The sequence below is a fragment of the Suillus subalutaceus genome (assembly GCF_016647625.1).
Source record: "Suillus subalutaceus strain FC151 chromosome Unknown DFJ58scaffold_1, whole genome shotgun sequence".
NCBI lineage: Eukaryota > Fungi > Basidiomycota > Agaricomycetes > Boletales > Suillaceae > Suillus > Suillus subalutaceus.
The window spans coordinates 597,491-620,087 of NW_024540250.1; the positions used below are offsets into that span (position 1 = coordinate 597,491).

The 22,597-nt window shown below is 49.3% G+C and overlaps 9 protein-coding genes across 9 annotated transcripts; 6 read left to right on the plus strand and 3 right to left on the minus strand.

The window, feature by feature from the left end:
• Positions 1-102: 102 nt before the first annotated feature.
• Positions 103-1,881, minus strand: DFJ58DRAFT_752740 (uncharacterized protein). Its single transcript, XM_041387867.1, has 8 exons — positions 1,599-1,881; positions 1,275-1,336; positions 1,119-1,225; positions 995-1,062; positions 621-938; positions 454-564; positions 384-398; positions 103-324 (listed from the first exon to the last, which is right to left on the minus strand). Exons 1-7 carry the CDS (start codon positions 1,686-1,688, stop codon positions 384-386), a joined length of 771 nt encoding a protein of 256 aa, XP_041251274.1. The 5' UTR covers positions 1,689-1,881; the 3' UTR covers positions 103-324.
• A 445-nt stretch (positions 1,882-2,326) lies between these two features.
• Positions 2,327-3,695, plus strand: DFJ58DRAFT_752747 (RF-1 domain-containing protein). The gene is made up of 6 exons (XM_041387868.1): positions 2,327-2,435; positions 2,486-2,506; positions 2,558-2,728; positions 2,779-3,063; positions 3,132-3,277; positions 3,376-3,695. Exons 1-6 carry the CDS (start codon positions 2,354-2,356, stop codon positions 3,523-3,525), a joined length of 855 nt encoding a protein of 284 aa, XP_041251275.1. The 5' UTR covers positions 2,327-2,353; the 3' UTR covers positions 3,526-3,695.
• Positions 3,687-5,985, plus strand: DFJ58DRAFT_752754 (adenylate cyclase associated N terminal-domain-containing protein). The gene is made up of 9 exons (XM_041387869.1): positions 3,687-3,898; positions 3,959-4,226; positions 4,284-4,508; positions 4,558-4,643; positions 4,692-4,797; positions 4,851-5,124; positions 5,174-5,265; positions 5,313-5,436; positions 5,491-5,985. The coding sequence occupies exons 1-9, from the start codon at positions 3,849-3,851 to the stop codon at positions 5,808-5,810; spliced, it is 1,545 nt and encodes a 514-aa protein (XP_041251276.1). The 5' UTR covers positions 3,687-3,848; the 3' UTR covers positions 5,811-5,985.
• Positions 5,986-6,022: 37 nt separating this feature from the next.
• Positions 6,023-9,656, plus strand: DFJ58DRAFT_752768 (uncharacterized protein). The gene is made up of 19 exons (XM_041387870.1): positions 6,023-6,128; positions 6,195-6,597; positions 6,658-6,943; positions 7,004-7,145; positions 7,195-7,349; positions 7,401-7,565; positions 7,630-7,649; positions 7,703-7,734; positions 7,828-7,846; positions 7,903-7,939; positions 7,989-8,041; positions 8,093-8,240; positions 8,302-8,408; positions 8,462-8,613; positions 8,665-8,694; positions 8,748-8,953; positions 9,073-9,160; positions 9,217-9,377; positions 9,432-9,656. Exons 1-19 carry the CDS (start codon positions 6,087-6,089, stop codon positions 9,475-9,477), a joined length of 2,292 nt encoding a protein of 763 aa, XP_041251277.1. The 5' UTR covers positions 6,023-6,086; the 3' UTR covers positions 9,478-9,656.
• Positions 9,657-9,794: 138 nt separating this feature from the next.
• DFJ58DRAFT_7261 (uncharacterized protein) lies at positions 9,795-12,100 on the plus strand. Its single transcript, XM_041385325.1, has 5 exons — positions 9,795-10,224; positions 10,287-11,313; positions 11,368-11,548; positions 11,602-11,696; positions 11,755-12,100. Exons 1-5 carry the CDS (start codon positions 9,861-9,863, stop codon positions 11,894-11,896), a joined length of 1,809 nt encoding a protein of 602 aa, XP_041251278.1. The 5' UTR covers positions 9,795-9,860; the 3' UTR covers positions 11,897-12,100.
• On the minus strand, positions 12,101-14,279 carry DFJ58DRAFT_7247 (uncharacterized protein). Its single transcript, XM_041385139.1, has one exon. The coding sequence runs from the start codon at positions 14,230-14,232 to the stop codon at positions 12,304-12,306; it is 1,929 nt and encodes a 642-aa protein (XP_041251279.1). The 5' UTR covers positions 14,233-14,279; the 3' UTR covers positions 12,101-12,303.
• A 110-nt stretch (positions 14,280-14,389) lies between these two features.
• Positions 14,390-15,399, plus strand: DFJ58DRAFT_712487 (ubiquitin-conjugating enzyme; the record flags this gene model as incomplete). The annotated part of the gene is made up of 9 exons (XM_041383864.1): positions 14,390-14,403; positions 14,453-14,465; positions 14,533-14,565; positions 14,618-14,680; positions 14,741-14,818; positions 14,977-15,054; positions 15,125-15,152; positions 15,211-15,281; positions 15,340-15,399. 9 exons carry the CDS (start codon positions 14,390-14,392, stop codon positions 15,397-15,399), a joined length of 438 nt encoding a protein of 145 aa, XP_041251280.1.
• A 702-nt stretch (positions 15,400-16,101) lies between these two features.
• On the plus strand, positions 16,102-21,579 carry DFJ58DRAFT_7265 (uncharacterized protein). Its single transcript, XM_041385372.1, has 9 exons — positions 16,102-16,198; positions 16,333-16,452; positions 16,510-17,371; positions 17,421-18,836; positions 18,890-20,742; positions 20,791-20,931; positions 20,996-21,203; positions 21,250-21,260; positions 21,315-21,579. Exons 1-9 carry the CDS (start codon positions 16,185-16,187, stop codon positions 21,496-21,498), a joined length of 4,809 nt encoding a protein of 1,602 aa, XP_041251281.1. The 5' UTR covers positions 16,102-16,184; the 3' UTR covers positions 21,499-21,579.
• DFJ58DRAFT_7429 (uncharacterized protein) lies at positions 21,460-22,464 on the minus strand. Its single transcript, XM_041387226.1, has 3 exons — positions 22,199-22,464; positions 22,013-22,134; positions 21,460-21,957 (listed from the first exon to the last, which is right to left on the minus strand). Exons 1-3 carry the CDS (start codon positions 22,334-22,336, stop codon positions 21,660-21,662), a joined length of 558 nt encoding a protein of 185 aa, XP_041251282.1. The 5' UTR covers positions 22,337-22,464; the 3' UTR covers positions 21,460-21,659.
• Between the last annotated feature and the right edge of the window lie 133 nt (positions 22,465-22,597).

The following is a 22,597-nucleotide window of genomic DNA, read 5'->3' on the forward strand; positions in this document are numbered from 1 at the left end:
ATGCGAGGTGGGTCCATGCACTTTACCGGATCAAATGAGAATGCTCTCTTCCACGTCGCACCCCTAGATCTATGCCACGACCCTCATTTGTCGAATATTAGCTTGCTGTGGAACGTCACAATAGATTTGAATCAAGATATGGTCGTGACAACAGGCTCCAGTATACACGAAAATTGATGATTTGCTAGTCGAGAGGCGGGTGGCAGGTAGTAGGACCCAATAAATTACAATACAAATCAAATACGAGAAATAAGAAAGGTGCAATCAAAGGCGCGAGGAAAAGTGCATGGAGTAGGTAGAGTAACCATAGACTGGGTTCTACACCTTAGTTTACCGTGAGATCAGGAGAACGAGTATATCATCGATGACAGCTGGGGAGTCACCTATTTCTTGGCGACCTGGATGAACAAGTCAAGCCACGACAATCACAGCGCATTTAAATTATTTGCATACCTTCTTCTTGCTTGTTGTCGAGGCCGTTGCTTTCGCTGCGGGTTTCTTTGCGGTAGTCTTCTTGGTGGCTGCAACCTTCGCTTTAGCGGGCGCACTCGTTCCAGTCACAACCTAGAAATATTGAAAGTGAGCGGCTCGCGAAATGCACAAAATACCAGCGATCCGACCTTCTTCGCGGTACCACGCTTAGATGCTGAGGACGTCTTCTTAACAGGGGCAGGTTTCTTGCCTGCCATCGTCTTTTTTGCAGGAACTGCCTTTGCCTTAGTGGAAGCTGCAGATTTCGTTGCTGAAGACTTGGCGGCAGTTTGAGAGGCAGGTTTCTTAGCGGCGGCGACCTTGGCAATTGGTGCGGCCTTCGCTTTCACGGCTGGCTTCTTGGCCGTACTGGACTTTGCGGTTGTAGCCTTCGTAGTGGCAGTCTTGGCGGGACGTGCCTTAGTGGCAGTCTTAGCCGTCTTGGGTGCAGCCTTCGCGGGCTTGTTCTATTCTCACTATGTCAATCACCACATCACGTGTTCAAGTCAGTAGGTGCACGGACCTCCTTGGAGGCTGAGGTGTCAGTGGTCCTTGAGGCCTTGGGAGGCAATTTCACCCGACCAGAAGGTCCTATGCAGTAGTCATCAGCACGGGACTGTGAGAGACCTACGCAATAATTTTCTTACCCTTAGGGAGAACAAAAGTCCCCTTGTCGGCGCCAGTGGCGATAGCCTTGCTCAAATGACTCAGTTGAGCGTTGTCCATGGTGAGGTTGTATTTTTCCTCGACGAATCTATGAGATTATAAACACCCCTCGGTCCAGTTGGAATATCCAAACTCACTTCTTGATCTGGGGACGGGAAACGCCAGCGCGAGCGTCGTCAGGATTGGCAGTAATGCACTCCTATTTAGTAATGTATCATATTAGAAAAGTTGTTCTATGCCTTATAGCATGCTGCACGATGTGAAATTGCATGACACGAGGTCCCTGAAGTCGTTGGGAGACGAAACACGAATGTCACCCGCGGTTGCATATCCTCCCCCTGGGGCCTGCCTTTTATAGTACCCCCTGGGTGCGGATGCCTCACCCTTTCTGTGATGCTCGAAATCGGACGAACGAGAGGTATAGGAAGGAGTTGAGAACGCTGGAATATTGACTGACTGACCTTGATCATATCTACCCAAGATGGGTGGGTGGGAGAGGCTCTGCTCTTCTTAGCAGCCGATTTCGTTGCAGTGGATTTCTTTGCAGACATATTGCGAGCAATTGCAGTAAGTGCAGTAAGTGTTGTTCTTGCTGTCTGTGCTGATTGCGATGCTCAGAAGCGACCAGAGTGACTGGCGGAAACAAATGGATTGGAGATGGTAGTGGTTTGAGAGAGGGATGTGTTGAAACTCCGAGGGCGCGTTGAGCAGTCAACAAACTCAATTCGCGCGAGTCACGTGAGTCGATATTTGAGATAGGTTTATCGACCCTATTTACACTGCATAGAGGGTCCCGCTAGGTCGCTATTTTATCTGATGAGTGAAGTTGGGTACGGTAAGGGATGAGTCTTTGAAAAAAGCAGAAAATTCAGCACATAAGCGTGCAATACATATTGATCCTTAAAAATGGCAGTTATGCTCAAGGGACTGCACATATATTCACTACGTACGCGCTGGAGCACGCGCATTCAACTGCTGCTTCCTACAGGACTTCAATTATTCATTTATTGGTCGGTTGGATGATTTATAGGGCAGGCAGGAAGAAGACATGTTTTCCTCATATGAGCCAGAACGCGACGCGTCCATAAAAGGAGCGCGTCTTACGCCCTAATTGCTGCTCAGTCCCCTTTTGGAATGTGTGTTGTTGATCGACGTCGGAATCTCCCGGTAGGTTGCCTTAAATGAAAGCATCGAGTAGGCTTCCAGAGTCCAACCAATGTCTGTTACACCAGCCCTCAGAGCAGGTGCGCGCTCAGCGTACCGTGACTTGCTACGAGCTTCGGCTTCTACTTTCCATGGTTAGTCATCTTGTATTTTATTTTATGGACTATCTCACCCTGATTCGTAGGCGACGAGCCCATACAAAGAGGTTTGTACACACTCAGTGGCAATAACTCCCATACTTAGGAATTCAATTCAGCATTCCGACACAGGATGCGGACAGAAGCATTGTATTTGGACAGCTCCGCGCAGCATGACGTGAAACTGGTTGAAGAGAAAATCCAACTCGCCCGTGACCTTGCGACCATGCTACGCAGAAATGTTGTGCAAGCTCGCAGAACACAAACCCAAGATGGAGAAGATGCTTGGAGTATGTGATCTGCGATTGGACTCATCTGAAGTCACTAAATTGTGTTTAAGACCTTCGGTTCACGAAGGACACTGAACTTGGCGAAAACGAGAGTATTAAGAATCCGCCTCTCATGCCTTCCAGCAGACGAGCACGAAAATTAGAGAAGGGCGGGCAAAGGTTCATTTTATCGTCAAAAAGTGTGCAGTTGGTCACTAAGCTAACCTATAGTATAGAACCTGCTGCTCAGCATAGTGCCAATATGCTGCGCAACTTTTCCGCTCTCAAGAGGGCTCACAAAGATCGGGAGATTCCGGAGTTGCGTGAGGAGGATATCGAGGAATCATTCGTTAGAGGTAGGTGAAAGATCAAACGCGAACTGCTGTTTTCAGTTAATTAGGATATCCACTGACCTACGACCAAGGCAGTGGTCCTGGCGGACAGTCCATCAATAAGACCCAGAATAATGTTCAACTTCTTCATAAACCCACTGGTTTTCGTGTAGCATGTCAGGAAACTCGATCACTCCAAACAAATCGCATGCTCGCTAGGCGGTGGCTCCTGCAAAAGGCGTGTGTCTGAACATCTTGTCATGCCTACATAGATAGGCTAACCGAGGTTTAAATTATCCCTATCGAACACCGGCACCTCCGATTGAACTCATTTAGCTGGACAAACTACACAACCCTGGCCTATCAAAGGGTGAACTGCAACGCGCGAAGCAACAGGAAAGAGAACGTCAACGACGGAAGAAGGCTAAGAAGAAGGCGAGCGCACGAGCGCAAGAGAAGGACTGCCTGGAAACACAGGCAAAGTGATGAACCCTAGGGCCAGGGCGCACCATATATATGATGAGATGACTGCTGCTAGATCTGTCTAAGCACTTATTGAGTACTAGGAACTGGAGTTATTAATTTAGTAGCTACATAGAATGTTGTCAGCATCCGCCGATTCACAGATGGCGGCGCTGCGGAATACTCCGGTGCGGTGAAGTCACAGCCTTGAGCCCTCTCACTGAGTATACCTCCCACCATATTACGCATCTTACCTACACGTATCACCGTGCAACGCTATAGTTGGCCTCCCGAAGACTCTTGTGTCTGGAACTTGCTAGTGTCGGGGGAATTCAATTTCTGTCGATATGGCATCCTCTGCTCAAGGGCTTTACTCACTGGCCACTCTCATCAAGCGGTGTGCATCATTAATATGTAGAAGCCAGTTCTATGGGAGCTGACATCGACGTGCGATTAGGCTTGAAGCAATCACATCGCGTCTCGAAGACGTAGAAGATTCCAGGAGTGCAGGACATCTCAAACGACAAAGTACCAGCACTGTTACTAGCGCAGCGGTCGTTGAAACACCATCGACTTCAACACCCCCGCCACCCCCACCTGCGATTGAGGTGCAAGCAGCAGTGCCACGGGCAGTCACCGCATACGATGAGATTGTTATAGAGGGGAAGCTTAAACCCTTTCTGGAGATCAATAAAGCCATCGCGCCTCCTCCACTAAACGAGCAGGTCATATACTTCCGCGATTTTTTGTTATGTTTCATGTTGAAGATATGCATCTTTCAGGTTGATCTGTTTGCCAAAGTACTTGCTACCCTGCGGTCTGTACTTCACCAGGCCGCAGCATGCAGAAAGCCCGACCAGAAGGCGTTTGCCGAAATCCTTTCGCCACTCCAAACAGGCATTGAATCCGTAACTCGCGCTAAAGAGGCTGCGAGAAAGGAGCGGGACTGGTTCAACCACTTCACAGTCATCGCAGATGGGACTGCTTTCGTTGGATGGGTCACTGTGGTATGATCTTGACGCGTCAAAATACCTCTTAAATGACGACGGCCTGCAGGAACCCAAACCGGGACCATATGTGAATGAGATAAAGGAAAGTACCGCGTACTATGCGAACAGGATACTCAAGGATTTCAAAGAAAAGTGCGACTGATATCTTATTGGAATGGTCTGAGTTGACGTCCAATTTAGGGACCCAAGACACGCGGAGTGGGTTCGGGCATTTAATGGGGTTCTTGATGGAATGAAGCGCTATGTTATGGAATTCCACACCACAGGTCTTGTTTGGAATGCCAGCGTGAGTATCCATTTGCCATTGAATTACAAACCATCATAGACCACTCCCTGCAGGGCATCCTGGTCTCAGAGTACAAATCACCCCGTTCACAGCCAATCAGTGGGCCGCCGCCGCCGCCACCGCCACCGCCGCCACCACCACCACCACCTCAGGCTGAATCAGTATCCTCCCCGGCAGCACCTGCTGGTGGGGTCGCTGCTGTATTTGCGGACTTGAACCGTGGCGCGGACGTAACAAAGGGGCTACGTAAAGTCGACAAAAGCGAGATGACACACAAGAACCCTGCCCTGCGAGCTGGGAACGTCGTCCCTGCAGGTAGCGGGGCAGGTGAGTGATCTTGCACTCCTCACATCATTTTTCCTCATTATGCGGATAGCTGCTAAGAAACCTGTTAAACCAACCAAACCCCAGGCTTTGATGGGCAAGAAGCCTTCCAAATTTGCACTGGAGGGCAACAAATGGATCATTGTAGGTATCTCATTTTAAATAGGGTAACTCATCTGATGGTGATGCAGGAATATCAAGAAAATGAATCCGCTTTGGAGGTCGCCAATGTGGATATTACACAAGTGATCAACCTTTTTGCTTGCAAGAACACGACCGTCATTATCAAGGGGAAAGTCAACGCTGTCACCTTGGGTCAGTGTTTTCTGGTTTGGTTTAACAGTGTTTTTACTCAAAATTCTATGACAGTTAATTGCACGAAAACTTCCGTGCTAGTCGAATCTGTGGTTTCTTCTGTCTCCATCATGAAGTCTCCATCGTTTACCCTACAAATTACAGGGGTAGCACCTACCATCCAGATTGACTCGACAGACTCGGGGCAGATTTACCTCTCGAAGCAGTGTCTTGGTGTTGAGATTACTACAGCAAAATGCAGCGCGATCAACGTCAGCTTACCAGTCGAAGGGGAGGAAGATGGTGTCTTTGAAGAGCAGGCCATGCCCGAGATGCTGAAGACAGTGATACAGAATGGCAAATTAGTCACAACGATTGTTGAACACGCCAGCTAAGCACTAGTCAAATTGCCCATATCTCAACCTAGTTATTTGTGCGATTGCAATTAATTTTCGTGAATACTTAGTATACTGGTACACGTGTACGTTTTAACACCAAAGAAACCATATAGCCTTCAGCTTCAGTTCTGTAAATGTTCAACGGGCCGCGGAGGTGGTATTAATACGGTAATAATACCTGCAATGACGTTAGCCTGGCACTGCCCTATGTGAATAAATGCATACACCTAGGATTGGCGCAGCTGGCACCAAACGACCCGACCCTCGCATATCATGGACACCGTGGGCTGGCATGCTCAGCGCAGAGCTCGTAAGGCGAGTAATAGTTCATGCTTCAGGTTACCCTTGAAGCGATTTACACAAAAGCCTGGCGCTACACAGGAAGCACATCATTTTTCTGAAATTCAGAGAGGGCCAGACGGGAGATATCTACCCGTAGAAGAGATTGATCCACTTCCTGACGGGAGCGCGCGCGCTCAGGCTGGTAGCTTTGGTATACCACGCCCGCCGTCATCCCCGACTCCTGGTACACTGTCTCCTGTTCCCCCAAAATATTTCACCGATAATCCTGCCCAAAATGGATCCGCTTCTGCTAGCCATGCTATTGAACGGTTGGCGTCTGGTAGCTCCGGCGTCTCCTTGGCTCAGATGCCCGCAGTGGAACGCTCTAGAGCACAGAGGCTTGCCAGAATGGAACCCCACCTTCAGTTTATGGTCGGGCCCCTTTTGCGATATGATACAGTTGACGAAAATGGTCTTTGGCGAGGCGCAGCACTTATCGTCAGTAAGTTTCCACTTGCGCTTGTGGCCGGTCAATCAAGCATTTCAACTACAACCCTTTTAGCCGCAGATTCAGGATCATCCTACGAGCCATTTCCAGTTTTAACTTATCAGTGGGACCCTGAGGAGATTGCCCGACCTTCTCCAAGCACACAGGGTTCTCATTCGAGTTATGACCTTGGTCCGCACCCCGCAGATCCTCACGCTACTGCAATGGCCGGACCATCAGCGCAGTTGCCTGATACAAACGAGGCATACTTCGGTGACTATAAGGGAAAAGGAAACACGAGGGATGATCAGACACAGCATGTAACTGGCCAGGAGATTTATGTCTATTCAGGGAATGGTGGGTGAGTGCAACCGACCAATACAGTAGTAAGGGATCTTTGAACGCTAAGACATGTACACAGCACCTTTACGTTCTGGCGTTTCCCCATCCAGATACAACTGGGTACGAATGAAATCTGTATCAAATATCGTATCAACGGTGGCATACAATTGTCCTTCTTCGTGCCTGCTCTTCATCAGAACATGCGGTGGGCAGCCCACTCGGTAAGGCTAACACAACCTGTTTGCTGCATATTTCATCACTTCTTCTTAGTGTAATGGTTTCAGCGCTGGTGTGAATCCAGACGACTTCAGAGGGCCAGGGTTCAAGAGTGGTTATGACCCTATGTGGATCGATCTCTTGCGGAAGCATGTCGAACGACCGTTTCATGTCCTTGTGGGAGGAGGCGATCAGTTATACTGCGACTCGTATGCGTCTATACACCTCTGCCGTCCTGAATAGTCACGCTTCTCTGCTAGGTTGACTCGAGAGCCCGAAATACAAGAATGGATTTTGGCAAAGTCTTCCATCAAGAAAAATTTCCCTTTGACTGGTGAAATTGTCTCATGCGTTGATCGTTTTTTCTTCAATCACTACTGCAGCTCCTTCAGGATGGGGGCGTTCGCGAGGGCGAACAGCTCGATGTGCGTAGGCCAGATAATCATAGATATGCCATGTTACCCACGACTAACTCCCCCCTTCTTTAAGTCCAATGTTGAATATGTGTGGTAAGACATTCGAATCGGATAAAATTGATAACACACTCATGTGGTATCTGCAGATGACCACGGTAAGCCACTGATGTATGTAACGGTAACTGTTTGACCAATTAATGCACATTTGTAGATTTGGTGCGTGTGATTACGCTCCATTGCCTTGTCACTGACTAATCTCGCGCGTTTCCAGATCGATGGGTTCGGGAGTTGTACGTGACTTACAGCTCGTTGATCAATCCTTTATCGTAACCCTGTTGTGCTACAGATCCTGAAGAGCTTCAACAGTCTCCCGTGTTCAAGCAGTGGGTAGCTTTCATATATCGGGAAATCACCTGCTCATAACGTCTTTAGCATCGGAACGCGAGGCTACTTTTTCTATCTGCTTTTTCAATGCTTCATCAATCGTGTGTTGCGGATTGCAACATCTCTCTCATAGACTGACCTCATCGTCGTAGCTCTTCATGACAAATTGGACGATAGAACAGGGATGCACATGTTCAAGTCACTTATTTTGGGGGCTCAAGGTCCCTATGTTGGTTTACCGTCACATTCGTTTTTGTCTTATTTGGGGCCCGACGTGCATATTCTTATGCTGGACTGTCGGTAAGTGGTTACTGCTTTATACTGTCTGGAGGTATATAAGCTAATGTATGACCGCTGCAAGAGCGGAGAGAAAAAGGAGCCAGGTCTGCAGTGAGTTCGAGTACCAAAAGGCTTTTGAACGAATCAGGTATTTGCCTCCGGACGTAAAACATCTCGTTGTGCAACTTGGTGCGGCCTTCAATGAGATCCCAGCATCACCTTTATTTCATATTGATCCACAGGCATCCCTATTGCGTATCCGCGAATGGTTTTCCTTGAAACTGCACTAGACTCCATGTTGAATCCTTTGATTGCCCTTGGACGCAGCGGAACCGCGGGATTCAGTAGTTTTGTGAACAAATTCAACGCGGACGCTGAGTTGCTAGATGATTTGGTATGTCACTCTCTCACGACGCATTGTTAATGTAGCTGATGGTCTGGGCAGAATGACCACTGGACCGCGAAGTGTCACAAGGTTCGAAAACAATGTCACGTGTGGCCCCAACTTAACAAGGATATGCCTTCCAGAAAGAGCGTAACTGGTTCATTCAACAGATGCAAGGAATAGCAAGGATGAAAAGTTTGCGTATTTCGTTTCTTTCTGGTGACGTGCATTGCGCAGCCGTAGGGGTTCTTAAAACGCTGGTCCGCGGCAACGGAGGAAAGAACAACCGGACAATAGATGTTCCGCCTGAAACCGATTATAGATACATGATCAACGTGGTGACAAGTATGTTCCTTCTACTCCCTCTTAAACTCCGAGATTTAATTATGTTTCAGGTGCAATCGTCAACACACCGTAAGTGATGCCGCCATCTGTTGTGCGTGATGAAGCATGTTAAGCCAATTGAAGGCCTCCGAATGGAGTGATCGCCATGGTATCTACTTTGGCGACCAAGACTCATAGAACGCTGCATCATGCAGAAACTGATGAAGTCATGGTATGTCTCAAATCCTAGAAATGATTTGCAGCGATTTTACGCGGTAATTCTTGTAGCTTCCGCTTTTTACGAAGGAGCCAAATGGCAACAATCGCCTCCAAAATAAGTATATAATGGGGCGACGAAATTGGTGTGCGGTCTCCTGCGATCCTGAGACACAAGAGTTGGAATTCGACATCCGTGTTGAGATAGAGAAAGGGGTCGGCGTCAGCTATGGGTAAGCGTACTGTTTTGGTTTGTATTGGAAAGATTCACTAGCGTGGCACCCCAGATATCCAGTCCGAAGTCCTCCCCCCAAGTGGTTTCCTGGAACGTGACACTTGGTGTTTCAATGTGAGATCTTCTCACTGTTCCTTTTATGACCCCAACTTGTATTCACTGTTTCTTACTACTGGACTATATCTGGCACTAACGTATACTCTCCTCGTCTCACTCGCGCTGTTTCCATAGTCTATTTTTAATTAAGTCGCGATATGATACGCACAATATTTCCCCAGTACCTGCGACTACCCCAAGTACGACCGAGGGACTCACCGAGTGATTTTGAAGCGGATGCATATGTGCATGTCAAGCAGTCTCACCGGTTTACTAATGAGTCAAGACCAGCAGCAATTCCTAATTTATCCAGTGACACAAGCCATGAAAATCTGAAACACGGCGAAGCCTCGAGGGCTCAGTACTCGACGTTGGCCCGCCACCGATGGTATATGATGATCCAATCATGGAGATGCCTTCATCACACCCGAATCTCTTAAAACCCCGTCTCAGGTTCCTCCACCAAACACCAGTTCCGAATCATGGTGCTCAGGAAAGTATCGATATTGACTTTACGCCAGTCGTCGCGGGTCCGTCTTCTGTGATATTCTCCGACACTCCAGTAGCACGCCTCCGCGCCTTACTCGCACATCCATCAAGTTCACCCAGCAGAAGATATCCTCTCACAAGGCCGGGTAGAAACAATTCCGGCATGAGCGAGACGGACGTTACCCCCGTTGTGGACCGTGCAGGGGAACGGCATAAGAACATGATGAAAAGTCTCGGTGACGATGAATGTGATAAACCCAGTGTGTCAATTCACTTTACCACCCTATGATAGTCTTTGGCATCTCATTACAATACATCAAAGTATCTCCACCATCCTCGCTGTTACGAGAAAGCGGCTCACCCATTCAAATCAGAGCTCTTGCCTCAACTTCAGCTGCCTCGTTCTGTTCTGTCCCAGACTCTCCATTAAAGTCCTCCGAGTCTGGGTCTAAGGACGAAGAGCAGACGATGCCACGCTCTTCCACTCATGGAACGCAACCGCTGACTAGTTCTGCCTCTCAGGATGGTCCTGAGGTAGAGACACGCGAAGCAGATATCACTCCCGTGCGAGTGGATGAGGATAGTTTCGCTCATCTGAACTACACCACGATGAAGACTCCTAGATCTTCCGGAGCGCGGACCGTTACGTCTCTGCCGCATGTTAAATCTCTTCATGTGCGCACCCCGGCGCCCCCAGGCGCGTGGATGTCGACCACAACTCAGAATTGGTCTGACGGGCAATCCAAGTTTGGTTTTGTCAGGACGAAAAAGAACATCCTCAAAGTGCGCTTTGATGTGACGGAATCAGAGGCGTCAACTGCTGAAGTTGAACATCAAGTACCTATAACTGACATGCCCATGTCTACGCCCGACTCTCTGCCTAATAGTCATGCATCACGGTCGAGGAACGTCAACCAAACAAGAATCAATGGTTCGTCTCAAGGTGGTGCCGTAGACAAGCCGGTGTTAGCTAGGCTTGTCACTCCTGGACGCCACATGACACCCGCTTCTCGTACTAACGCACCATCATCACGTCCACAGAGAAAAGCCTTCATCGTGAAGGTTGTTGATGCATTCGGTCGAGAAAGGGTTGACGAACTTCCTATACCGATTGTGAACGAGCGTGCGGACGCGGGAGACGCAATTCGTGCTTCGCCATCAACTAAAACTCGTACTCCTCGTGTCTCAAACAAGAATAAAATCAATGTAACGGGAAGAGAAGTTCAGGAAGATGTCCCTGAATGCTCATCAGTCCTACATGATAATTTACCTATTTGTCACGCTGCAGGCCTAGCTCAAATACGGCAAACACTCCAGGAATGGGCTAGTGGGCTGAGTGATGAAGATAGGTAATGTTGTAAGCGTATGGCTTCGCAAAAACGGCTGATTGATAGGAACTGTAGACCTCCTGATAATCTCGCATTGAACCCGAGCTACTCAAAAGAACTCGAAGAACGTTCAAGGGTAGCGCGGCGTTCTCGGAATCAATTAGCTCGGACACTTCGTATCGAATCGGTGAAAGAGTGTAAGCGTAACTTAATACACAAATATACCAAGGAAGCCGAAGACCGAAGCGGGCTTTTGGTAAGACAAAGGACGCATTTGATATGATTGCATCTGATTATTCTCGCAACTAGCCGACCATCACTGGTGAAAATGGTTCTTCTTTCCATCGCGATCTGGTTTGGGTGGGAGTTCTGTTACAGATCGTTTTCGTCCTTGCGATGTGGCGGTGGGTTTCTCCATTTCATATAGAAGTTTCCTCACTGATTTGATGAATATCTACATAGGTTTGCACATGTCCAAGCTCGGCATCTCTTTTGCGCCGTCTATTATGATCCTCTATATCCAGACTTGAACCCCTGCACTGGTGGACGTGCTTGGGAGAGGTGGGCTGAACGTCCTAACGCAGAGACCTGGCCACCTACCTGATCGTGTCGTCAACACCACTGAGACTTACCTTATGATGCGTGCAGCCCCCGGAGTACTTTCGCACCCTGGACATCATGATCAGAGTGGATTGCATTTGCGCCATGCAACACAGTCTATTTGTGGAAAAAGGGTTGGTTCGAAATCTGCGAGTGCGTAACATCGCTCTCCACCGCTGGTTTATTAAGAACCAATTTCTGAACGACTTTGCGAGTCGCCCGAGTCCCATATCACCTTTCCTAACCGCAATCGGATAGTTGAATTATCTCGAAGGTTTCACTCAACGTCCTCCCACGCGGCTCAGTGACAGACCAAAATGTACTGCGCTCTCGGTCACTGCTTCTGCATATTTCACGTTTCTTGTCGTCCTTCATCTGCATATCTGATCACACATGTGAGGTACTTATGTATTACAGTAGATCTTCTAGGTCAATGTCCATGACAGAAGAACTATTATTTTGTGTCCGTGATTTGCGGTAAGGGCTTGCGGCTTCCCTAAACGCTTCATCGTCATCGTCGTCATCGTCATCGTGATGATCCACGGCTGCCGCGAATCCGTCGTGTTGCTCTTCTTCTCCATCTCCTTCGATGACCTCAGAGTTGTACCCACTCTCCGCTTCTAGGACGTGATTGAGATCACCACTTGACGCAGCTGTTGGTGCAGGGGAGTGTATTTGATCCATTCCACGCTCTGTCGCTTGCGATGTAGACGCGATCAAGACAGACGACCCAAGACGGTCACCACTAGGAGCTGCATGTTCCGTTGTGGAACCATGGGCACTCGCAACCGAAGATCCTCGTAACTCTGCGTTTTTCTTGGCCCTCTTCCGAGCTTCAGTCTGCTGTCTGCTTTTTTCCCTCTGCACTTTCTTTTGTGCCTCGATTTTCTCGACCTCGGCTCTTTTGGCCGCGTCCAGTGCAGCCTCTTCTTCTTCTTGATCGTCCAGATCCCACTGCTCCTTCATAAATTCCGGGTACCGCTCGCAAATGGGACGCCAAGTCTGAGCTTGATTTACATTGTGATCAGTGTTCTTGAGCACACTGTCTATGTCAGGGGGAGGCGGAAAGTCAAAATTTGGGCCTGGGTTTATGCGCACGCGGGCATAGTTGAATAAGGAAATGAATGGGTAATACCCCAGCGTTCCGTCATCAAAAGGGTTTTCTTTATGTTCCCGAGGAGCCCCTTCACGCGCTCGTTTCTTGTCTTTTTCCTTCTTCCTCGACGCAGGCGTCGTGCGCAAAGGCAGGTAATCGAATAGGTCTTCGAACGCAATGTCTTGACATTCGCCATTGACGAAGAACGCGATGTGAGATCCTGACAAGGTTGGTAGAGGGCGAAGAACGGGGGCTTCTGGTACCTGTCCAGGACGTGCGCCTCGCTCCGGGAGGTTTTTTGTTGACGCAGCCTTCTTGTTTGAAGAGGCAGATGGGAGTGATGCCGTATTACTTGATTTATTAGAGAAGTCCATAAGAGTGGTCATCTCCTTGCTCTGGGGATACTCGAGACTTTCGAAATACTCCTGGCCCTTGAACTCGATAGGGATGCGTTCGCGTCGAATATGTGCGGGGTCATGACTGTCACGGGGATCGGGTTTGCATCGAGGTGGAAGGGATATGTACATGCCAATAACATCCCCACTACGGAAGGAACGACCATAAGGGCGAGGGCGTGATAGATAGACCTTATCACCATTGTCACGATAGCCGTACGAATATGCATCTAAGCCAACTGGACCATTCAAAGGCGCTTCTCGTCGCGCCCAGCCAAGTCGGACATGACTTCCTTGACGCATGTTGATATCTGGGGCATGAGTAGATCGATCTCCTCCGCCATCCTCGACGCGAACCTCCATATACCACTTGCCCTCACGGACGGGTGCATTACATCGCGCACTCCTAAAACCTCTTTCACCAATTAACCCCAGGCCATCAGGAGTGACTTTGACAAAAGAGCTGCGATCCTCCCAGCTAACTCTGTAGCTCGTGGGCAGACTTTCGATTGTTCGACATGGGAGGGCAGAACCAGGGGGCGAAACGCCTGCTGGGACGTATCTGAAGGCCATACGGTTCATAGCAAGTTGTTCTGTGGCATGATACATTATAGAAGTGTCCGTGAAGGTAGGCCACCGCGATATTGTAAGACGAGGACGAGAGAAGAAGTCGTTTCGGGTGGGTAGAGCAACATTGGCTGCTGTGCTTGGATTGTTTGGGTCGTTGGGTGCAGGAGATGCTTCAGGATTAGACGTGACCTTGCGTTTCTTTGAAGGAACCAACAAGGGCGTAGATGGCCTTGAACCGCTTGGTCCGTCCACCACGCTTGAGTCTGTAACAACTACCATTGCTTGCGATGACGGGCGAAAGTAAGTCGCAACAAAGCATGACAAAGTGAGCACTGGGTAGCAGGCTGTCTGGATTTGGTCGAGTTTGTCGTTATTTCCGTTTTGGTCAAGTCACTGTTGTTCTACCACTGCTGGGTCACAACTTGGAAGACCCAGGATGACTGCTCTTAGGTATGAATAACCGAACCATTTATTGATTCAGGATCTTAATCGTCTACAGGCGAATTCAGAAGGTGCCCTTCTTCTCTTTCGTGAGGATGTCATGAATTTGACCTTCCGACGCCCCTGGATGATGTCTAGGAGCTCCAAGATATCACAAACAGGCCCCTTGATGTATGTAGCCTGTTGTATAGCAGATTAACTTTATCTGACCAACGGTCTTTAGGGAATATCAGCCGAACCAGAAGCAGATAACTTGCTCGTTTGGAAGTGTTCAGTAAAGGGTTCTGTAAGTATCACTAACAGCATTTAATCCCCCCCTCTTTCATTCACATTACTGCGCACCAAGTCAGATAGCCCATATAAAAACGGAACATTTCACTTCAAGATCGAGCTCCCGATGAATTTTCCATTCAAGGCGCCGAGCGTGAGTTATCAACCTTTATTTTCGTTGCATATCCATCCACCCGAGTCGAACCCCGAAACGTTCCACTATGCCCATCAGTTTAATTGAGTTTCTAATCTTCATAGCTCTTACTTCGTTTCTGTGTCATTTACGTGAGGGTTCATCCACGGCATCACTAGGTCACGTTCTTAACTAAGATTTACCATCCCGGCATCAACGAAGAGGGCCATATTTGCGTCCCTATTCTTCGCGATGAGGTGAGGCCAACGTTCTCTTCACCCGCAGGGATAGTATACTCAAGCTCTTTCATCCATTCGCCCCATCAAGTGGAAGCCATCAGTGACGCTATCAACAGGTAGACCTTACCTTGGAAATATCCTCTGTAATTGGCTCGGGCTGATATATCCTTGTAGTACTGGCGGTTATTCAAGAGAAAGTGAACAATCCAAGTCCGGACGATCCGTTCGAACCTGAAATCGCTGCAGTGAGATTTTGGGTCTTGACCGTGATTGATGTAGACCCCTAACCGGTTTCATTTACAGTTGTTGAAGAACGACAAAGTAAAGTTCTTAGCTACCGCAAAGGAGTACACGAAGAAGTAAGTGGCGTCTTACCCTGTTTCATAAAGGGCTCTTTCTGTATAATATGAGGTATACTAACGGTCGTTTACTTGCGTCAGATATGCAATGTAGGCTCGGGCGGTAGCTAACCGCTTACTGCGGCAGCTCCTAATGTGCGGGGACTCGGCAGAAGATAAGGGCGTCAGTCATAAATGAATTTCGGTATCTTGCGGGCGTCACTGACCTGAAGCCCGCGTGTGTACTATTTACATACTTTAAGCTAGTTTGCGGATTCATTTCATGTGGGCTGGGGCGAAGGGAGTTAGATCTGTGTTCACGAGGCCTGGAACGAAGACACGCTAACCAGCAGATATCGGTCCAGAATCTTGAAAAGAGGGCTTGGCATGCAGGGTATTGCGGCTTTCATTGGCATTAATGTGGAGGACATCCATCAATGATTTATTCTGGTGAAAAGCTGGACGAACTTCTTCGGAGGCGGGATGGACTTGTTAAGAGCGTACACCATTTAAATTTTGTGGCAATTCACTTGGACTCTCATGAGTCTCCGCGAGTCAGAGTGCTCAGCTCGCTGAAGGCTCGAATGAGCGAAACTCACCGTTATCTTGCTTTACGTGTGGAGTTTAGGTCCATTAGGATCTAAATTTTGACGGGTCCTATTCAAAGCAGTTTGAAAGAAGAATATTTTCCGTAAAAACACCAACTCGTGTTCACCACGTTGTACACTCATTTCCCAGAAAAGTCTCGAGATCCAATCATCCAAGCGCCCTGCCTCGTGTACTAAACGAGGGTTCCTGCCAGCAAAAACCATGCATCGTTTCCGGTAAGCCTGGCTGCTGCTCCTCTACCCTTTCAATTACAAGCCTAATTCGCGTATCATCAATATCTCGTCACCTCACCTCACCGCTGCGTTTAAACGGCTTCTTCGCTTTAACTTTTATTGTTGACGTGCCTTAGCAAAAGGTCCGACCCTAGCAGGAGCCGCCCGTTTGACGAAGACCGTTGGTTCACACCGACATCTGAGCACACAGCACTTCCGCCTGCTAGTGACTTTCGGACATCACTCATACTACCAGAGTGCGTCACAGACTTGTCTTGTCAGCCTTACAGCTCTCTCACAATACAGGTACCCAGTCTTACTCGCCGTTTCACGCTTCTCCGCTCCCCCTACGGCGATCCTCTTACACTTGACGATCTCAGGTCCAAATTTGCAGAACAGAGAGCCCGTGGTGTGCCAAACCAGATATCAGAGGAGGAAGAGGACATGATCCTTGAGACGCTTGGGCGGATGCGTACCAAAAATGCTGCGCCTAGTACCACTTCGAGCAGCAAACTTGAGGGCGGCTCTGGCGCTAATGCCACCGACCTGGGGATGGAATCCGACTACACTCACGAGCGTACCTCTCATATATCCACCACGACCTCTTCGACTACATACCCAGCTTCATCTGTTACTTCATCCCCGTCGCCGAGTTCGCGTTCAACAAAGAGGTACAGCAATAATCTTTTTGCATCTGGACGGTTTCGCGAGTACAGCTATCTCCGCTCTGTGTCGCAAAGAAGCGGCAGCAGCCGTGGCGCAGCCTCTATCACACCATCAGACTCCGATCATAGTCTCAGAGAGAAACCCTCGTCAAACTATTCTGAGAGTTTGAGACCTGCAACGCCCGAAGGCAGTGGTCCTGTATCTTCAGTACCTTCCAGCCCCAACGACAAGACTCCCCTAGCTCGTTCCACGTCATTAATATCCTCTATCGAAGATTTTCCTTCGCAGGCGCTCGCGGACAACAACAAAAGTAGCGCACATCCATCAAGTAACAGTTCCGTCAGCGTTCAGCGCGTTGAACTTGCTTTGGAGTGTGTTATACGGGACTTTGAAGAGGAGGCCGAGGATGAGATACTCATGCCTAGAACAGCACATCCTGCTCCGCGGTCGAGTGACGTAGAACAGTCGAGTGCTTCATCTCCAGCTAGTGATTCGACATCAGGAGCTTCGGTGGGGAAATTGATTTCTTCATGCATTACATACTGAATCATGATGTCAGACTCAATCACCCAATAACTACGAAGGCGGAACCGCAATATCATCAGATAAACAGTTGAATATTGACAACGAGAGGCAACGCTTTTCCCCAACCCCATTGGGTCGTGCGGGCACCATCTCGCCCACCCCTCGTCTTCCAGGTTACATCCCTGGAATGCCCCGTCCTATGACGCCCCGTGATCCCTCATTTGACTCTGATGATGCGCGGGCGCATTCCGCAACTCCACGTGCGATGTCACCTACACTTCCAAATATGAATGGAGCGTCACTTATTACCACCACCTTCACTTCAAGCTTACTCCGGCGAGGTTCAGACGCATCTCGTAGCACCCCACGACCCATCTCGCCGTCCGTGGCCCCACCTGCAAGTTCGTTTTTGTCACGTAGTGCTGGTGGTCAATACTCGTCGGACAGTCAACGCGAGAGCGCGAGTGGTACTGACCAGGAAGCTTCTGTGTCATCTGCCTTTAGGAGGAAACCCGTATCTCCATTGACGGGCTCCGCCTTCCGACCTATGGTCGTATCTTCTCGACCGGGTACTCCATCGAACATTACTTGGAATGTCAACTCACCCTCTAGTACCCCTTCTAACTCCAACCGCACTCACAGCAGGCGGGGTAGTTCTTCTAGTCACAGTCACAGTAGAAATGGTAGTCTGAGCACGGACACCGATCTTCAATCTAATGCGGATAAATCCAAATCTCCAAACCGGTCAGTTCGAGTGCCCGTGCCTCCTGAGAGTCCCGTTTACCCTCAGGCGCCCAATGCTGGAGCGTGGAACCGTTCGACTAGTCCTGCTCCTGCAGACCGTCGTTCCCCGTCCAGCCTTTCAGGTATCGTCAACTATGGGTCCTCACTTTCATTTTCGAGCCGCAGTATACGGTCCCCCACTCCCACTCAGTCTCGGTCCACCACCGCCTCTCCCGCATTCCCTTCAAACGACTCTCCGGGTTTCTCCAACCATGCCACCGTCCGTTCATCAAGACATCATCACAAGTCATCCTCGCATTTCTCTCTTGGACTTTCTCAGCCTGCTGCCTTTTCAGCGTTGGCCAACTCATCTCAGTCTTCGCTGGAGTCCACTGGATCTAGTTATCACTCATGGTCTGTTGAGCAGAAGAAAGATGTAACCGTCGACCTCTTTAGCGATGTTGAACAACAATCCAGGTGGCATGATCTGGACAAGTCGAGCTCCGCTACTCCAGGTAGCTTGCAGGATGATGAAGACTTTGAGGACATCATACGGCGGTATGCAGGTCTGACCAAATCTGATTTCGTGGTCATTCAAGACAAGCTGGTGAGCGCTGCGCGCGCAAAGGAAAATAATACAGAGCCTCGAGAGCGGACTAACTCGCTGCGGAGACGGAGGCCATCGACCTCGCAGTCGAACTACTCCCAGAACGGCCGTGATAACCGGGTCCGTCCTCTTCTCTTACTCCAATTTTACTTATGACTCACGACTGGTCACAGGTTGCAAGCCCGCCCCCGAACCAACCGGCCGCTTCCCAGGTGTCCCCCACCGGACGGCGCTCCCCAGCGCCTGATCAAGCTGCCAAGGCTCATGCATTGCTTGACTCCGTCGTGGGGAGCATCCCCCGCACATCTACGATTGGCGTCGTGACCGATAACAAGGTGGAATTGGAGGATCCCTCAGAGATCAAGGTGTCCCCTACTACCACGCGTCGCAATAGGGATTTAGCTCGCGCCCTTGGCTTCGGAGACGAGCAAGGAACTATGACATCACCGCAGGACAACAGTCCACCCGTAGAAGACGTTCCGCAGTCCAATGATCCATCACAGATCCAGGTACCACCGGCAACAACTCCTCAGCCAGTCGCGTCGCTTACTCAGGATGATATTCAGCTGTCGTCCAATGCGTCACCATATAACCTCCCATTGCGGTCAGATTCGGTACGAAGCCCTCGACCGTTAATGGATCAGAGCGAACTCGTGAACGAAGTTCGGCGGAAAGCAGAAGCGGCTACGGCTGCTTTGATGAAGACGTCTTCTGGCCAGAAATTTACTGACGCCAATGCCTCAAGCATATCTGTGACGCGGAAGAAAATCACCCCCAGCCAAATATCTGCACCCCATTTAGTGTTAGCACCTACCAGAGTAGAAACCATCCCTCTTCCACAACAGCCAAAGGCTCCTACTTCTGCACCTCTCACCCATCAGCCCTCTCTGAACATCACCCAGAGGATGAGGCGTCTCCGTAATACTCTGAGAGTCAAACAGCCAGTTCCGAGCGGTGAAGAAGTTACTCCCTTCCCTCTCGGCCTCCAGCCCAGCGCTGCACCGCCCCCTTCGGCTTCTCTGAATCGCAGGCCGACATTGCCTCTTACCAAGGGTTATCCCTATGGAAGCTCGACAGATTTAGGCAAGGCTAAGTCACCGACATCAATATCCAGTCCCCCGGCCTCAGCTACCCCTGGCCTGAGAGGCTTCATGTCCCGCTTCCGAAAGCGTGCGGCAGATGCTCAAGCTGAAAATGGCAATGGGCTTTCACGAGCTTCTCCAACCACTCCTTCTCCGACGACTTCGTTACATCATGGTCAAGGCCTAGTTGGTTCTCCTGTTAATACCGTTTCACCCGCATCGGCACCCGTCCCTGCTTCTACTTCCGTGCCCATAGTAGGTGGCGTTCGGCCAAGCATTGATGGACCGCCAGCGATGAGCAATGATTCTGCTGCCGTCAAACAGTTGTTTGAAGCAGCTACCAATCTTGGTCTTGATCAAGCCGCATTAAATGACCTGTTAGCACGGTCCGCCTCCGTTTCATCACGTACAGCGGGTTGGTCTCTGTCAAGGAGTACATCAAACGCCACGGCAGGCTCATCCATAGCACGAGGTGACCTCTCAGCCATGCGATCTCGATCACCTCTCCCAGAACCACAATTCAGCGATGATGGCGGCATCAGCAGCGGAGGAGACGATAGGACTGTGAGAAAACTCTCCATTCGCAAAACGGGGGAATCCAGTCACAACCATCAAGGCATTCCTGAGAATCCCACTATTGTTAGGAGAACGCTTATCTTTCCCTCGGACTTTCGTGCATCTAAAACCGACTTGAGCCAGATGGCGCGTAAGCCTTCGGGTAAGCGTCATCGTCGGCCGGGCAGCGCCACGTCTGCACAGTCTGGTCGTTCAGTACATGACCGCGCACCTACCCCACCGCCACCGAAGTCGAACGGAGGAAAGCGATTCTCGACTGATCGGTCACCTCCTTTACCCACATCAATGACCGCTCAAGCTGAGGCCCTTTTACATCCTTCAACGTCAGGTGCACCTGTCGAGAAGCCGAACTCTGCGTATGATTCTCTGTGGGTAATTATTTTGCCTGTTTTTCCGTGTCTAATTTTTACCATCAGATACGACATGTACGCTGGTGAGAGCAAAAATACAAATGCACCCGCTGACGATGCGGTGGACATTGGAAGCTCTCATGAAGAAGGTCATCCTGACGGTGCTGCCCTTGAACTGATTGAGATGGCGAATGGCGAAACAATCTGGTTTGTACTGTTCTCTGGGATTATTAAGCCCACCCCAGCCACTAGATAATTGACTTTTTTCTAGGTCAATAGTGAACGGCTTGCGTGACGACGACCTTGAATCAGTTTATGCCAGTAGAACCAGTCTTGCATCCGAATATTCTTTGCGTGATAACACTGAAGGTCTGCAAGTGTTTGTTAAGGAACACGGCAAATCGACGTCGAAGAGCAGTGGTTCATCGTTCCTTTCACGTAAAAAGTCATCACAGAGCAAGAACCGACCTGAAACCAAGGTGAATGGTTTTCCACCATCATCAAACGTCATTAACGCTGTAGCAGGTTTTTTATAGGTCAGTTCTTGCGCTCGGTACGCAGAAGTTCGGTACTAATTGTCTAACTCCAAGCTCCTCCACTCATATCGGTCGTTTGATCGAGTCACTTTCCCAGGGGATGGACGCTGGTTCATTCAATTTTGGTAACCTACCCCCTGACCGCTCTACCCCATTATCATTCCACTCTGACACCGATATGCATTGGACGGTTGAAGAAAAACTGGAACACATGCTGGGATCGATGAGAAATCCTTGATTGCTGGAGTCAATAATCGTTTATGCTATATTGATCTTTTCTCGTTAGCTTGGTCTTGCTTGCACGGAGAATTTGTGTTTACATTGGGCGTTGTGATATCGATATTCGTACAGAGGCAGTAATACATGCATACATATCCCTTTATTCTTCCGACCAACATCTCACCCGGTCCAATCTAACCACCTATTAAGATTCAAAGTAACCAAGGCTTCGAGCAATAGAAGGTCATGGCTAAAGCTATATTGTAGTGTTCCGTGCGAAGGACCAATCGGCGTGGCTTGGGAAAGCTTCTGGAACTTGGCGATTCTTGTATTGGGTCCGGAGAAGAGCTTTTGGAGATTCAACTGTAGCGGACGATATTTGAAATATTGGGGTGGACTTACCTCGTACGACCTAGGATCAGCGTGACACTTGCGCCATTCATAATGGCGGCCATCCGCAGAAGGAAACCTACGAGCGCTGAAAATCGACTTAATATTAAGGCATCGTTTGGACAGTACTAATACCGACTTACGATGTACTGGATCCCTGTTGGACCAGGTGTGCCATTGGAATTTCACGATCACCAATAGTTGCAACACCGAGGCCACCGTTCATCCAATGCAAAGCTGCAACAGGATTGCGATTGCTAGATATCTGTAAATAGAAGTTCGCAAGTTAGGCATCGCCCGTCGTGACAAGTCTGGAAGACGACACTGACAGTGGTGCGGGCTGAGGAAGGTGACAAGTACTGTGTCTCGAACTCGAAAAATACTGGCTTGGTGTCCTCGCCGATGACGATGCAGCCATTGCGAGGATCATCCCTTCCAGTGAAGAAAATCTCGAAGGAGTGGGCCATTGGACAATTGGAATGTGGATTGGTTGTTTTTCATAATGGTGGTAGATTGCAGGCTTTATATCCCCGGGACATGTCGAGCAAGCCTCAGGTTTATGCAACTCGTGATACTCAGTCACGGAAATTGGATATTATCATATGATTTTGATCATGGTGCACTTCGAGGAGGAAGAAGACACGTATAGATAGAGCGATGCAAGGCGATGCATTGTTCATCTAAAAGCCGCGAAAAGTGCCGTTATTGATTCAGCGAATCAGCGTCAT